Source organism: Schistocerca gregaria, chromosome 4 (genome assembly GCF_023897955.1).
Source record: "Schistocerca gregaria isolate iqSchGreg1 chromosome 4, iqSchGreg1.2, whole genome shotgun sequence".
In the NCBI taxonomy this organism is placed as follows: domain Eukaryota; kingdom Metazoa; phylum Arthropoda; class Insecta; order Orthoptera; family Acrididae; genus Schistocerca; species Schistocerca gregaria.
Window position 1 is genome coordinate 504,438,508 of NC_064923.1, and position 12,472 is coordinate 504,450,979.

Here is a 12,472-nt window from a genome sequence, read left to right on the forward strand (position 1 = left end):
AACCTGAACGGGTGTCATAGAACGTCCGCCCCGACTAGATACGACGAACAGTTAGAACAAAGTAGAATTTAAAAAAAAAAAAAAAAAAAAAAACAGCGTGTGGATTGCCGTCCTACGGGCCCGGGTTCGAGTCCCGGCTGGGTCGGGGATTTTTCTCCGCTCAGGGACTGGGTGTTGTGCTGTCTTCGTCATTATTTCATTCCCATCAGGCGCGCAGGTCGCCCAATGTGGCGTCTAATGTAATAAGACCTGCACCAAGGCGGCCGGACCTGCCCTGCAAGCGGCCTCCCGGCCACTGACGCAAACACTCATTTCCATATACATATCGGTGCTCTTTATCATACCTGCATTTTTTATACGGGCTGTCCCATTTATCTTGACCATGCCAAATAATATTTCGTCCAGAATCAAATAAAAAATGTACAAAACAAATGATGTTTAGCTACCACTTTTGACATTAAACAGTGTGATTATCCCACTTATAGCTTCATTACGAAAATGTGAACAGCGGTACGTCTTTTTTAAACATTCATGCTACTTAGTGTTCCCCTGGTCACTACACGACGTTTTCGTGGTACCTTTTTTTTTTATTTTGCTTCTGGACACAAAGCTACTTTAGGTTCTAAAGATAAGAGAGATCCCTGTATGTTTGTAAAACGTTTACTTTATTCTAATTAGTTATTAGTACTCGAGCTAAAAGTTGACGATAAGGACCTGAGTAGTATGGGGCTTGATGTGGATCAGTATGATATTGTTGTGGTCTTCAGTCCAGAGACTGGTTTGATGTAGCTCACCGCGCTACTCTACCTTGTGCAAGCTTCTTTAATTCCAAGTAACTACTGCAACCTACATCCTTCTGAATCTGCTTAGTGTATTCATCTCTTAGTCTCCCTCTACGATCTTTACCCTCCACGCTACCCGCCAATACTAAATTGGTGATCCCTTGATGCCTCAGAACATGTCCTACCAACCACGTGTTAGCTATGATTAAGATATGCTCTGTGCACAATTCTACCAGGCGGCTTCCTCTTTCATTCCTTACCCTCACACCATATTCACCTACTACTTTTCCTTCCCTTCCTTTTCCTAGTCTCGAATTCCAGTCACCCATCACTTTTAAATTTTCGTCTCCCTTCACTATCTGAATAACTTATTTTATCTCATCATAAATTTCTTCAATCTCTTCTTCGTATGCGGAGCTAGTTGCCATACAAACTAGTACTACTGTGGTAGGTGTGGGCTTCGTATCTGTCTTTGCTACAATAATGAGGTTCACTATGCTGTTCGTTTTGTTAATATCTAGTATAGATTTAAGTGTCAGGAAGTCTTATCTGAAAGTATTTGTATGGAGTGTAGCCATGCATGGATGTGTAACGTGGACGATAAATAATTTAGAAAAGAAGAGAATAGAAGCTTTCGAAATGTGGTGCCACAGAAGAATGCTGAAGATTAGACGTGTAGGTCACGTAAATGATCAGGAGGTATTGAATAGAATTGGGTAGAAGAGGAATTTGTGGCACAACTTGACTAGAAGAAGGGATCAGTTGGTAGGACTTGTTCTGAGGCATCAAGGGATCACCAATTTAGTATTGGAAGGCAGCGTGGAGGATAAAAGTCGTAGAGGGAGACCAAGAGATGAATACACTAAGCGGATTCAGAATGATGTAGGCTGCGGTAGGTTCTGGGAGATGAAGCTTGCACAGGACAGAGTAGCATGGAGAGCTGCACCAAACCAGTCTCTGGAATGAAGACCACAACAATAATATGCTGTTCGTAGTAGCGTACCCGCACTCCTATTTTTTTATTCATTATTAAACCTATCCCTACATTACCCCTTTGGATTTTGTGTCTATAGTCCTGTATTCACCTGACCAGGAGTCTTGTTCCTCCTGCCACCGAAGTTCACTTATTTCCACTATATCTAACATTAGCCCATCCATTTCCCTTTCTAAATTTTCTAACTTGCCTGCCCGATTAAGAGGCCTGACATTCTACACTCCGATCCGTAGAACGCCAGTTCTCTTTCTCCTGATAACGACGTGCTCCTGAGGAGTCTCCGCCCGGAGGTCCGAATGGGGGACTATTTTACTTCCTGAATATTTTACCCAAGAGGACGCCATCATCATTTAATGATACAGTAAAGCTACATGCCCTCGGGAAAAATTACGGCTATAGCTTCCCCTTGCTTTCAGCCGTCCGCAGTACCAGAACAGCAAGGCAATTTTGGTTAGTGTTAGAAGGCCATATCAGCCAATCATCCAGACTGTTATCCCCGCAACTACTGAAAAGGCTGCTGCCCCTCTTCATGAATCACACGTTTGTCTGTCCTCTCAACAGATACCCCTCCGCTGTGGTTGCACAACTGTACGGCTATCTGCATCGCTAACACACACAAGCCTCCCCACCATCCCCACCAACGGCAAGGTCCATGGTTCGGGGGGGGGGGGGGGGGAGGGGAGAATAAGATAGGGGTTCTAAAAGGCGAGTCGGCTATGGGTATTTTACAGGCCGAGAGGTAAGGATGTGCGTAATAGATTCCTGATTTACGGAGTGATAGAAAAGAGACTATAGCTGGTAGGAAGTACTATGTCAGAGTACTGTGGCCTGTTAAATTTTGCGTGGGACCAGATGTGAAGTGGAAGTGAAGAGAAGGCATATGTTGGTACACGAGACGTAATTTTTACCTGCTTCCAGTTAGTTTATTACGTTTCAGTGAGCACGTGTAAGGTAGCAGTCACTTCACACACACACTCGCACAACGCATAACATTCAGTAACGTTCAGCACTGTTTGTACAAAACCACCTTTTTCTACGACGACTTAGAGTGAACGGTGAGGACGTCAAGAGAATGATAACCGTACCTGTTGGAACAGTCATGCACTACTGGAAATAACTGTCAAAACCTTGTGATTCATATGGGTTCTGTTGCTACCGATTATGGTACTTCAATCATAAACTCGTTCTCTAATTGCCAGGGGTTGATAACGGAAAGAAAAAGAGAAAGATTGTATTTTTTAACATTTCACTATGACGGGTAGATTCTAAACAGAGTGCTATCTTGGGCACGACAAGCACGAGGAAGAAAATGTGTCATGGCCGTTTTAAAGAAACCATCTCAGCATTCTCCTTCACTAACTTGTAAATCCACAGAAAACTTAAATCTGGATGGCCGGATATGAGAACCTCATACTGAGTCTAGTGGCTTAACCATTGGGCGAGATCTATTGGTGTTAAATGGGTACAATTTTAATCACAGTAACCATCTACGATAAAGTAATAAAAGACTGTAGTTTGCTACGCTAACTTCGCCTAAAGTGAAAATACAGAGAAGCTTTGCCAAGCACTTTACTGTTATTAATAAGAGTCACGAGACCAAACTTGTATCGTTTGGTAGGGAAGAACATCACGTTCGACAGAAGTTGAACAGCGGGAATTCAAGCACGTGGAAGAATCATTTTTGAGAGCTACACGTATGTTCCATTCTGACTTGATACGCATTACGAACAGGTCTTTGGGTCCATCTGTTCCAAGAGGTGGAACAAGATGGAGAAGTGATCAACAGACGATTAGTTTTGGCAGTCGCCGCCTGTGTAAGGCGGAAAGGAATTATTGATTGAGTGAGCTGGAGGCATTGGATGTAGTTTGTGAGTTTACCAAGTTTAGATATTTCTTAATGGGGAGAATGACAAAAGTTTACACTCATGATAAGCCTCTGGAATTTTTAATGAGCGTGAAACTGACACATGGTCAATTTTCCTATGAGCGCTTTATCTTCAGTACTTCAGGATGTATATCGTACACGTTCCTGGGAAAAACATTGTCGTGGCCCACATTTCATCACGGGTACCGGCTGGGTTAGTACGTGAGAAGGACAAAGAACTTAAGGAGACAAATTTTGATATAATATGTATGAAGAAAGAGAGAGAGGGGGGAGCGAACTTTCGAAAGATTTGCGGGGACCACACTTACAGATATTGGCAAAGAACAGGACAAAAATCTCATCTTAAAAGTCACCAAACTGAAGTGGCGATATGGCGAAGTAGTCAATATCGAGCAATACTACCTAAATAGGAACAACGTATTGTCCAGACGAACAAAACTGGATGAAAGTAATTGTGTGTTCCAGACGAGTTTGTCAACAAGTCGTTAGTAATTCTAACTTCTATTGGTGGATTCGTATCCGTAAATGCAGGAAATCGGACGGGCGGTGTGGCCGTGCGGTTCTAGGCGCTTCAGTCTGGAACCGCCTGACCGCTACGGTCTCAGGTTCGAATCCTGCCTCGGGCATGGATGTGTGTGATGTCCTTAGGCTAGTTAGATTTAATTAGTTCTAAGTTCTAGGCGACTGATGACCTCAGAAGTTAAGTCGCATAGTGCTCAGAGCCAAATGCAGGAAATCGGCGATGTGAGCGTATGCCCTTCTCTCCCATCGAATGATGATAGAGGGGCGGGAAAGCTTCGACTGTTCGAGTTTCAACTACGACTTTACAGGGTCTGAACAGCGAGAAGATTTTATACAAGGATGCCGTCGCGATAAACTTCGATGTCACTAAACACCTCTGTTACTCCCACTCATATAAACATAATTACACAGCGAACCAACCCATACAGAGCACGCATGACATGCTCATGTGCAGGCATATCACTAGAACCGATTATTGCATCGAAATCGTGTTTTCCAGAATTTTCTGTGATGACAGTTCTCGTCTTCATTAATAAGGAACAGTTCCATTTCAGTCTTATAAATATTTTCCTGTCCAGTTTTACTTTGCTCAACCTCTACGTAACGTATTATTCAATATAGCAACATAGGTTGAATCAACACACTGTCTGTAATGAACTGCTGTTAAAGCTTTTATTAAAACTAAGCCGAAAGCTTCGTGAAAATCCGTCTAGATTATTCTCACTGTTCCTTTTATTAAATTTTTTGACGACTTAGACATTTCGCAGTATTACATTCACTTCTAACTATAGCTTATTCCTTTGCTTCATAAAGTCCGTTTTTTCTATTTGTTTGGTAATAATCTTACTGAATACATTGTACGAGGGATGTTCAACAAGTAACGCAACATATTTTTTTTCTGAAAGCAGGTTGGTTTTATTCAGGATACCAGTACTCCATATTATTCCTCCACCCTTTTGGCTACAAAACGCTATTTTTCAATATAATGTCCGTTCAGTACGACGGCGCTGCGCCGCATTACAACGAGGGCGTGCGTACTCATATGGTACCTCGCTACTGGTCGACGTCGGAACTGAAGTCTTGTTGCATCAACCTCCCCATCATCCACGTACTGCTTCGAGCGGAGTGCATCCTTCATTGGGCACAACAGAGGTTCTTCGTAGCTCTTTATGGTCTTCCGTTAGGCAGCAAGGAACCCAGCGGGTACCCACTTTTGGGTACCCCAACTGGTGGACAAACACAACCGACAGACACATCCAGTCGAGCAGCAAGATGTTTGATTGTGATCCGTCGATTGCCTCGAATGAGAGTGTCCGCACGTTCCAACATTGCAGGAGTCGCAGTTGTGTGTGTCGCCGACCCGGACAGGTTTGAATGACCTTGTTGGAATAATGGTAGACGCCTCACCGAACGACACACCGTGCTTTTATTCACTCCCAGGTCTCCGTAGACATCTTGTAAGCACCTATGAACATCTGCTATGCTCTGGTTTTCCGCCAAAAGAAACTCAGTGACAGCTCCCTGCTTGGTACGATGCCATTTTTAAGGCAACATAAAGCGTCGCAACCTATCGAAACTCTTTCAAACTATAGAGGTTGAAGCAGGAATATGCCACGATGTCCCTCGATAAATTCCGCATCTTTTCAACGAAATTGGCCGAGGGAAACAAATTTGTTGCATTACTTATTGAATATTTCCTTTAAATCTTGCATGTCTTCTTTCATCTGAAGCAGAATTCTTACAGCATTTTGCCAGTTTAGATGATTCGTCTCCCTCCACACACATTCACAATTTTGCTAGATTCTTTCGTATTATTCTTCCTCAATTTTTGATCATTTCTACTGAGTCGCCATCATTTTCAGGCTGCTTCCCTATCTTCGTGTCTTGAACGGCTTTATAAAGCATTTCGGGGCAACACTAAAATAGGGGTCAGCCACATAAATATCACTTATGAACGGACACTGTAGATCTTAGTTGCATTCAACAATTGTCCGTCATGGTATTTGTACAAGTGGCTATGGCGCGCCAAAGATGTAGGCATGCAGTTCTTCTCCGTTCCAAAGACACCAGAATTGACGTGTTTTGCTCTCTGCCTTTAGGTCAACACATGAAGAAGAGCTCTTTGTCGGAGTCGTCGTCAGACATCATGGAGCTTGAGGAGGGCATTCTGCTAACGAGGGACATCACCAAGAAGCAGAACTGCAACCCGCGACACAACAACAACATCAACGCGATGAGCATTGAGACTGATGTCTGACTACTGGGTAACGTATTAAACACTCAACGGCCTTCACTAAACTAACGTTGTAAATTACGTTCTACCTGTCGGTCAGTTCCCATTGGTTTTTGTAGAATTTAGACAGTATCTCTCCCTCAACTTCTTGCAGTGAAACTAGTTCACCGAGTTACATTTGTCGTTATGTCTCCAGCCGTTCTTGGCCGGCAATTATTTATCCAGTACAGTATGTTTTCAGATGCAATGCAGCAGGTAGCTAATACACGACCACAATTGAATATTCTTAAATGATCAAGCAGGAAAAACTCATTATGGTATCATAAATCCTTCGAAAACGAGCCTTTTGGAATGTGACAGAACATATCGGTCTCAGAATTTATTTATTTATTTATGTATTTATTGACTTAAGAAATTTTGCTTCGTTAATCTTGTCTTAATATAAAACACTAAACGTAACACGATATGTACATCTTCAAGTCAGACAAATTAGAATCTGAGATATAGTCCACCAGAATGGCTCTACAAGGATACAAAAAATTACGAGACGATAAGAAAGCCAAGAAGTTTCTCGTATGAGTCAATGAACTAAAGAAACAGTGCATTCATTTGACGATCTCTTTTCATGTGTGTTTCTCCAAAGGACTCCATCCTCTCTTAAGAATCCCACGGTCCGAATTTTTTTTAGTTATTTCTTGCCGTTAATTGTAAATAACAGGCAGCCACCGCATTATTATATATATGTAGTACATCCAATGATTTAAAAATTCGGTCGAGGTATATCGAGCACATACTACAAGCATTTTTCGGGGAAATTGTAATCATTCCGCTACTGATCGCGATTCTACTTGCATCTTACAGCAAAATGACTATGTTACAATGTTTTAAGAGATATGTGAGTACAGGAGGCACTACATATTTTTACTTCTTTTGTATCGTTGATTTCCAAGGAATTTCACTGTAGGTGCACCATTATAGACCAGGATCCATCTTAGTCTCTATATGAGTGTGGTGGACTGGTGATTATAGATATTTTATGAATTAATTTCTTCCTTTCTCCTCAGACTCGTAAAATTATTCACTACATGTTAGAGTTTGTTACTTTTGGCCATGGAACGAAATATAATGACTCACTTAGGGGAACTCCAGCTCGCAACTTCGCAACTGAACTGACACTAAAACTTAACACAGTTTTCCGCGAAGAATAGCACGCCAATAATTTTACACCAAGTGTTTATAAAAATTACGATTCTCGAATAACTGATTCAGAAAATGTTTTTGTGGGTTAACAGTATGTATCCAGATGTGGGATACATTCATAAAAATTCAATAAGTTTTTGAGACACAAATGATGTTGTATCAAATGAATAAAAATATAAAACTATTAATATATGATAAAGACGTGACAAACAAATGTACAAACGTTATTTACACAACTATTACTCCAAAAAGTAAACAGAATTATATAACTAAAAAGGACGTACGAAAATGGCAAAATGAATAGATCCATACCGTGTAACGATAACAAATTAAGAGAACGAACACCTGATGGATTGAAATGCCGTGCCCCTAAAAAGTTTACAAAAAATTCTCCGTTTTATGTCCAGAATAAAATCTCATACACTAATTTTACATGCGACACCTTCCGAAAGACTAAAACAGAATTTCGGAAACTGTTTTACGCTGTCGTGTTTACATGTTAATGTCTGAAGCGGATTTGCTAGGCGCGTGGTAAACAGCAGTTACAGCTTCTGATTTAGTCAGCACAATCACTATTTCTCTTCAACTAGACGAGGTGTAAACAGCTTCAGCATAATATTTCCACGTATCCTTCACTGTATGAAAAGCCGGTCCATCCACAGTAGCCGAAATTTTTTAAATACAGGACGAAATCCGAGAGCCCAAGCACATTTCAAAACCAGCTGTATTTACATGGGAGCGAAAATCTCTTGCAGAATTAGAAAACCGGCAACTGGAAGCGGATGTCCAGAATCGATTTTGAAGTGTTTGTATGACCACTCAGGGAAATCGGTTTACGAAATCCGGTTTTGGAAGCACCATGTAAACGGAGTGATAGAAACCTCAAGACAGTTCTGTAAATTTTTGTGTTTTCTAAAATTCAGCGATAGTGGTGATACTAGTGAGAAGTTGGTGTTTCCACCTGCTTCGTCTATTGCACATAGTGATCTGCTTATCGCGATACCAATCTCGCGAAAATAATGTATGATTTCATCCATTGAAAGCGATGGGGCAAGTGCTCATGCGTGGTTACTTCGGGCGTTAGGCACGTGCAGATTCAAGGAGAGGGGGGAGAGGGTAATAAAAGTGTAATGATATCTCCGTAAAAAGAGCAATCACTGAACTAATCGCTGATGTATGCTGTTAGCATTATATTAAAAACTTTTTATTGTTATTATTATCGGATTTCTATGCACCTGAGGCAAATCAAACGTAATGGTGATGACAAATTATTTATTTTCCTTGAGGTGTGGATGAAAGCTAGCGATAAACTTTGTCCCTGCTCCCCCCCCCCCCCCCCCCCCCGAAAAAATTCCTGAATCTCTACCTGGCTTTGGGAGCCATATGCCGCATTCAGAATCCGTAACTCGATCTTCTGGGGAAGTGCACCTGCCACGGGTTGCAGGTTACAGGATTGATGACCTCTGTACAGTCGTCTGTCTCTCTGTTCTCTCTACTCTCCTAATTTGTTAAATGTCCTCGCTTTAAGTTCATGGGTGTGAGCGGATGCATTGAAATCGGGGATAATAAAGTGCTTGTGCGGTGCGTCCTTCTCGAAATGGTCCGCGTACACCGCCGTGACGTAACGAAAGAAAATACTGTGCATGTTATTTTCCGGTTGACACTGAAAAAAGTTTAGTTCAGGTAGGCGAAACTATGTGAGAAAATACTACAGATAGAGAACACAGTACGTAAGTTTGTAACAATATACGAAGTGCAGCTGGTAATAAACGGTAAGGATGAAATGTTGGGTACTGAGGTTTTGGTGAAGCTAGATCGTGCGCTCTGAAGCCAGCAGGTCTTTAATTTTGAAATAAGTTCAATAAAATGCTGCGGGTAAATGTTGTAGGGGCTGTCTTGCGGCTTAAGATCTTTAATGTCATTCATTCAGTATTAGTGAGTGATACTTCAATATAGCGATATGGATCTCCGTGACGTCAGTACCCGTTCAGTTCATTCAACAAATGAAACGTGTTGATCATCTGTCTACACAGTTGCCGAAGGTAAAAAGCCACAGTCGCTTGCAGTGAAAACGTACCAATGACAAGAATTCACAGTTCTCCTCTGGACTTCGTAAAGCTGTCTGTGATTCCACGAACCACCTGTTCCTTGGCAAATACAAAAATCTACGCACGTTGATGCCCTGAATTTCCTGTGCGGCTGGTCCCGGCGGAGGTTCGAGTCCTCCCTCGGGCATGGGTGTGTGTGTTTGTCCTTAGGATAATTTAGGTTAAGTAGTGTGTAAGCTTAGGGACTGATGACCTTAGCAATTAAGTCCCATAAGATTTCACACACATTTGAACTTTTTTTTTTTTTTTTTTTTGCCCTGAATTTCACCGGAAAAGTGAATCAATTAAAGCATCACCCATCTGGATTTCTCTGCCATAAATTTTAAGATTACTTTGTTTTACGATTCGTGCATGGACGTAACTGGTCGTTAATAATTCTCACCTCTCCCATCCTCTTGCGCACCATTCCAACACACGTACGCATAACTTCCTGTTGCGTGTTTCGCTGTAAGCAAGTTTTGTTCTCGACTGGCCACTTACAATGTTGTCTTTTCCTTAGCTACCCCAACCATGCATTTGATTGTAGGTCACTGAGAATATCTTCCATCATGTGTGTGTGATGTGAAAGTGTATCGCATTTGCGGAGAAAACAGTTTTATTTTTATTTTTATTTTTATTTTTATTTTTATTTTTATTTTATTTTTCCCCCAAGACACTCGCTGTTTACAAATCAGTTAACGCCTTTTATCCAATTCGCCGGAATTCAACTGTCCTCTCCTCAACCGTGTCTCGTGTTTCGCTACCGGCGGTGTTGGTTGTACGTAAACAAAGAGTACGGATGGGTTTACGTAAGCAGAGGTGGGCGATAGGCGTCTTGTGTAAGGGGCCGCGGTAAAAATGGCACAACAGCACTATGGGGAGTTGTTACGGCAACGACAATACCACGACCACGATACATCTGCAACTGTTCAAAGATGCCAAATACTAACGGTCTTCATGTCTGTTAGGATGTGCGAAGTATGTCAGATTACATGATTTTGAGAAAGTAATGTTAAATACGATTGGTGAAAATTCCCTCTTCAGTAGTTTTCGAGTTGCATGGTGTGTGGACCCAAGACAAATAAATGCCTTTTGAAAACAGTGATCTACACCTTTTAAAAACCCCTTCAAGTCTGTTCCTGCCATGCGAGAACAAGTAATGGTCTCCTTCCCCTGTCTTTTTATCCCACGCCACTCGGAGACTAGCAGCAGGCAACCTAGGGAATTACTGTCCCATACGTTGGCTGGCCTTAGCACTCCAACACAAACGACTGTGTTTTGATTGGTGCCGTGATTGGAAAGCAAAGATGGCTGTAGAAGGATGTCGCCCTAGTTTCAGCAATGAATCGCAGCACTGCGCTACCCCAGACGATCATTGACGGCGAGTATGTCCGATTCCTAGGACGAGGTTTCAGTCTACCAATGTTTCAGCTTGACACAGCGGTGTTACTCCTGGCGTCATGGCTGGAAGTGATTGCTGGAACTCTGACGTCACGGACCTCCTCCGTCCTTGTGTGTTAGTCCCGTGACAGTACCGCAGTGCAATTGTTCAACACGACAATGCTTGTCCATCACGTATAATAGCTACATTGCTGCCAAGTCTTTCAACAATACCTCAATTACACGCCCTCGTTCAAAGATTGTTAGTTGTTGATAATGGCGTCTTTGTAGCCTTAAAGGCATTCTTGACCTGACATCAACTCACCGCGTCGAATCTAAGGATAACGCTCACGACCGTATTTAAAGCGAATCTGATTTGCTTCCTCATAGTGGCGATACTAGTGTCACTCTTATGCGACTGGCAAGAAATCTGAATACACTTCATCTTTCAAATGAAGAAACACGCCTGCCAACTTTCAATTATGTCGCGTAACTCCTTGGTGGTGCGATTTTTTCCGCCAGTGTTTTTCAAAATTCTTATGATCTATTTAGTACTATGCGCAACCTTTCAACCTAAAACACAAACATTCAAAATTATTGCAAAGCTATAAATATTGAGCAGTAATAAAGAACGTCTAGAAGCCGCTTTAGAGGTCAAATGCAGCGTACCTAATTTTAATTACTACGTATAATTAAAAATTATTCTTACGGGCATAGGACTGAAATTAACATAAATAAACCTGCTTCAGACATAGTTTCCGGAAGTTTTTCCTGTGGCGTAAGGCATTCGGCTCACAAGGGGACCACATGGCTGTCCGATTTTTATAAATATTTATATTTACGGTACGTGAAGTTCAGAACTCAAATAACAATCGGCCACAGTAGTTCGATGCAAATCTCATAAATGCTCGAGAAAATCGACCTTGAAATTTTTCGAACGTATGTAATACCATAAAATAAGATCCCTTATCTCGACAAGTTGTGTTGTTCTTTGGTAGAATGGTCGCCTGCCACGAAGGTGTCCTGGGTTTGATTCGACGTTGGAATAAAATTTGAACTTCACTTATCATAAACATAAAAAATCGCAAAAATCCGATTGCCGTGGGATCTCCTTGTCAGTTGAAAATAGTACATCTACATCTACATTTATACTCCGCAAGCCACCGAACGGTGTGTGGCGGAGGGCACTTTACGTGCCAATGTCATTACCTCCCTTTCCTGTTCCAGTCGCGTATGGTTCGCGGGAAGAACGACTGCCGTAAAGCGTCCGTGCTCGCTCGAATCTCTCTAATTTTACATTCGTGATCTCCTCGGGAGGTATAAGTAGGGGGAAGCAATATATTCGATACGTCATCCAGAAACGCACCCTCTCGAAACCTGAAGAGCAAG

The 12,472-nt window shown here is 41.9% G+C and overlaps 1 protein-coding gene across 7 annotated transcripts in view; it reads left to right on the top strand.

The window, feature by feature from the left end:
- LOC126268074 (potassium voltage-gated channel protein Shaker) overlaps positions 1–12,472 on the top strand; it is a 1,571,080-nt gene that overhangs the window by 1,437,991 nt on the left and 120,617 nt on the right. For all 7 annotated transcript variants that reach the window (XM_049973531.1, XM_049973530.1, XM_049973532.1 and 4 more), the window contains exon 7: positions 6,283–6,447. In XM_049973531.1, the coding sequence (XP_049829488.1) occupies positions 6,283–6,440 (158 nt within the window). In that variant the 3' untranslated portion in view covers positions 6,441–6,447. The remainder of the gene's footprint in view (positions 1–6,282; positions 6,448–12,472) is intronic.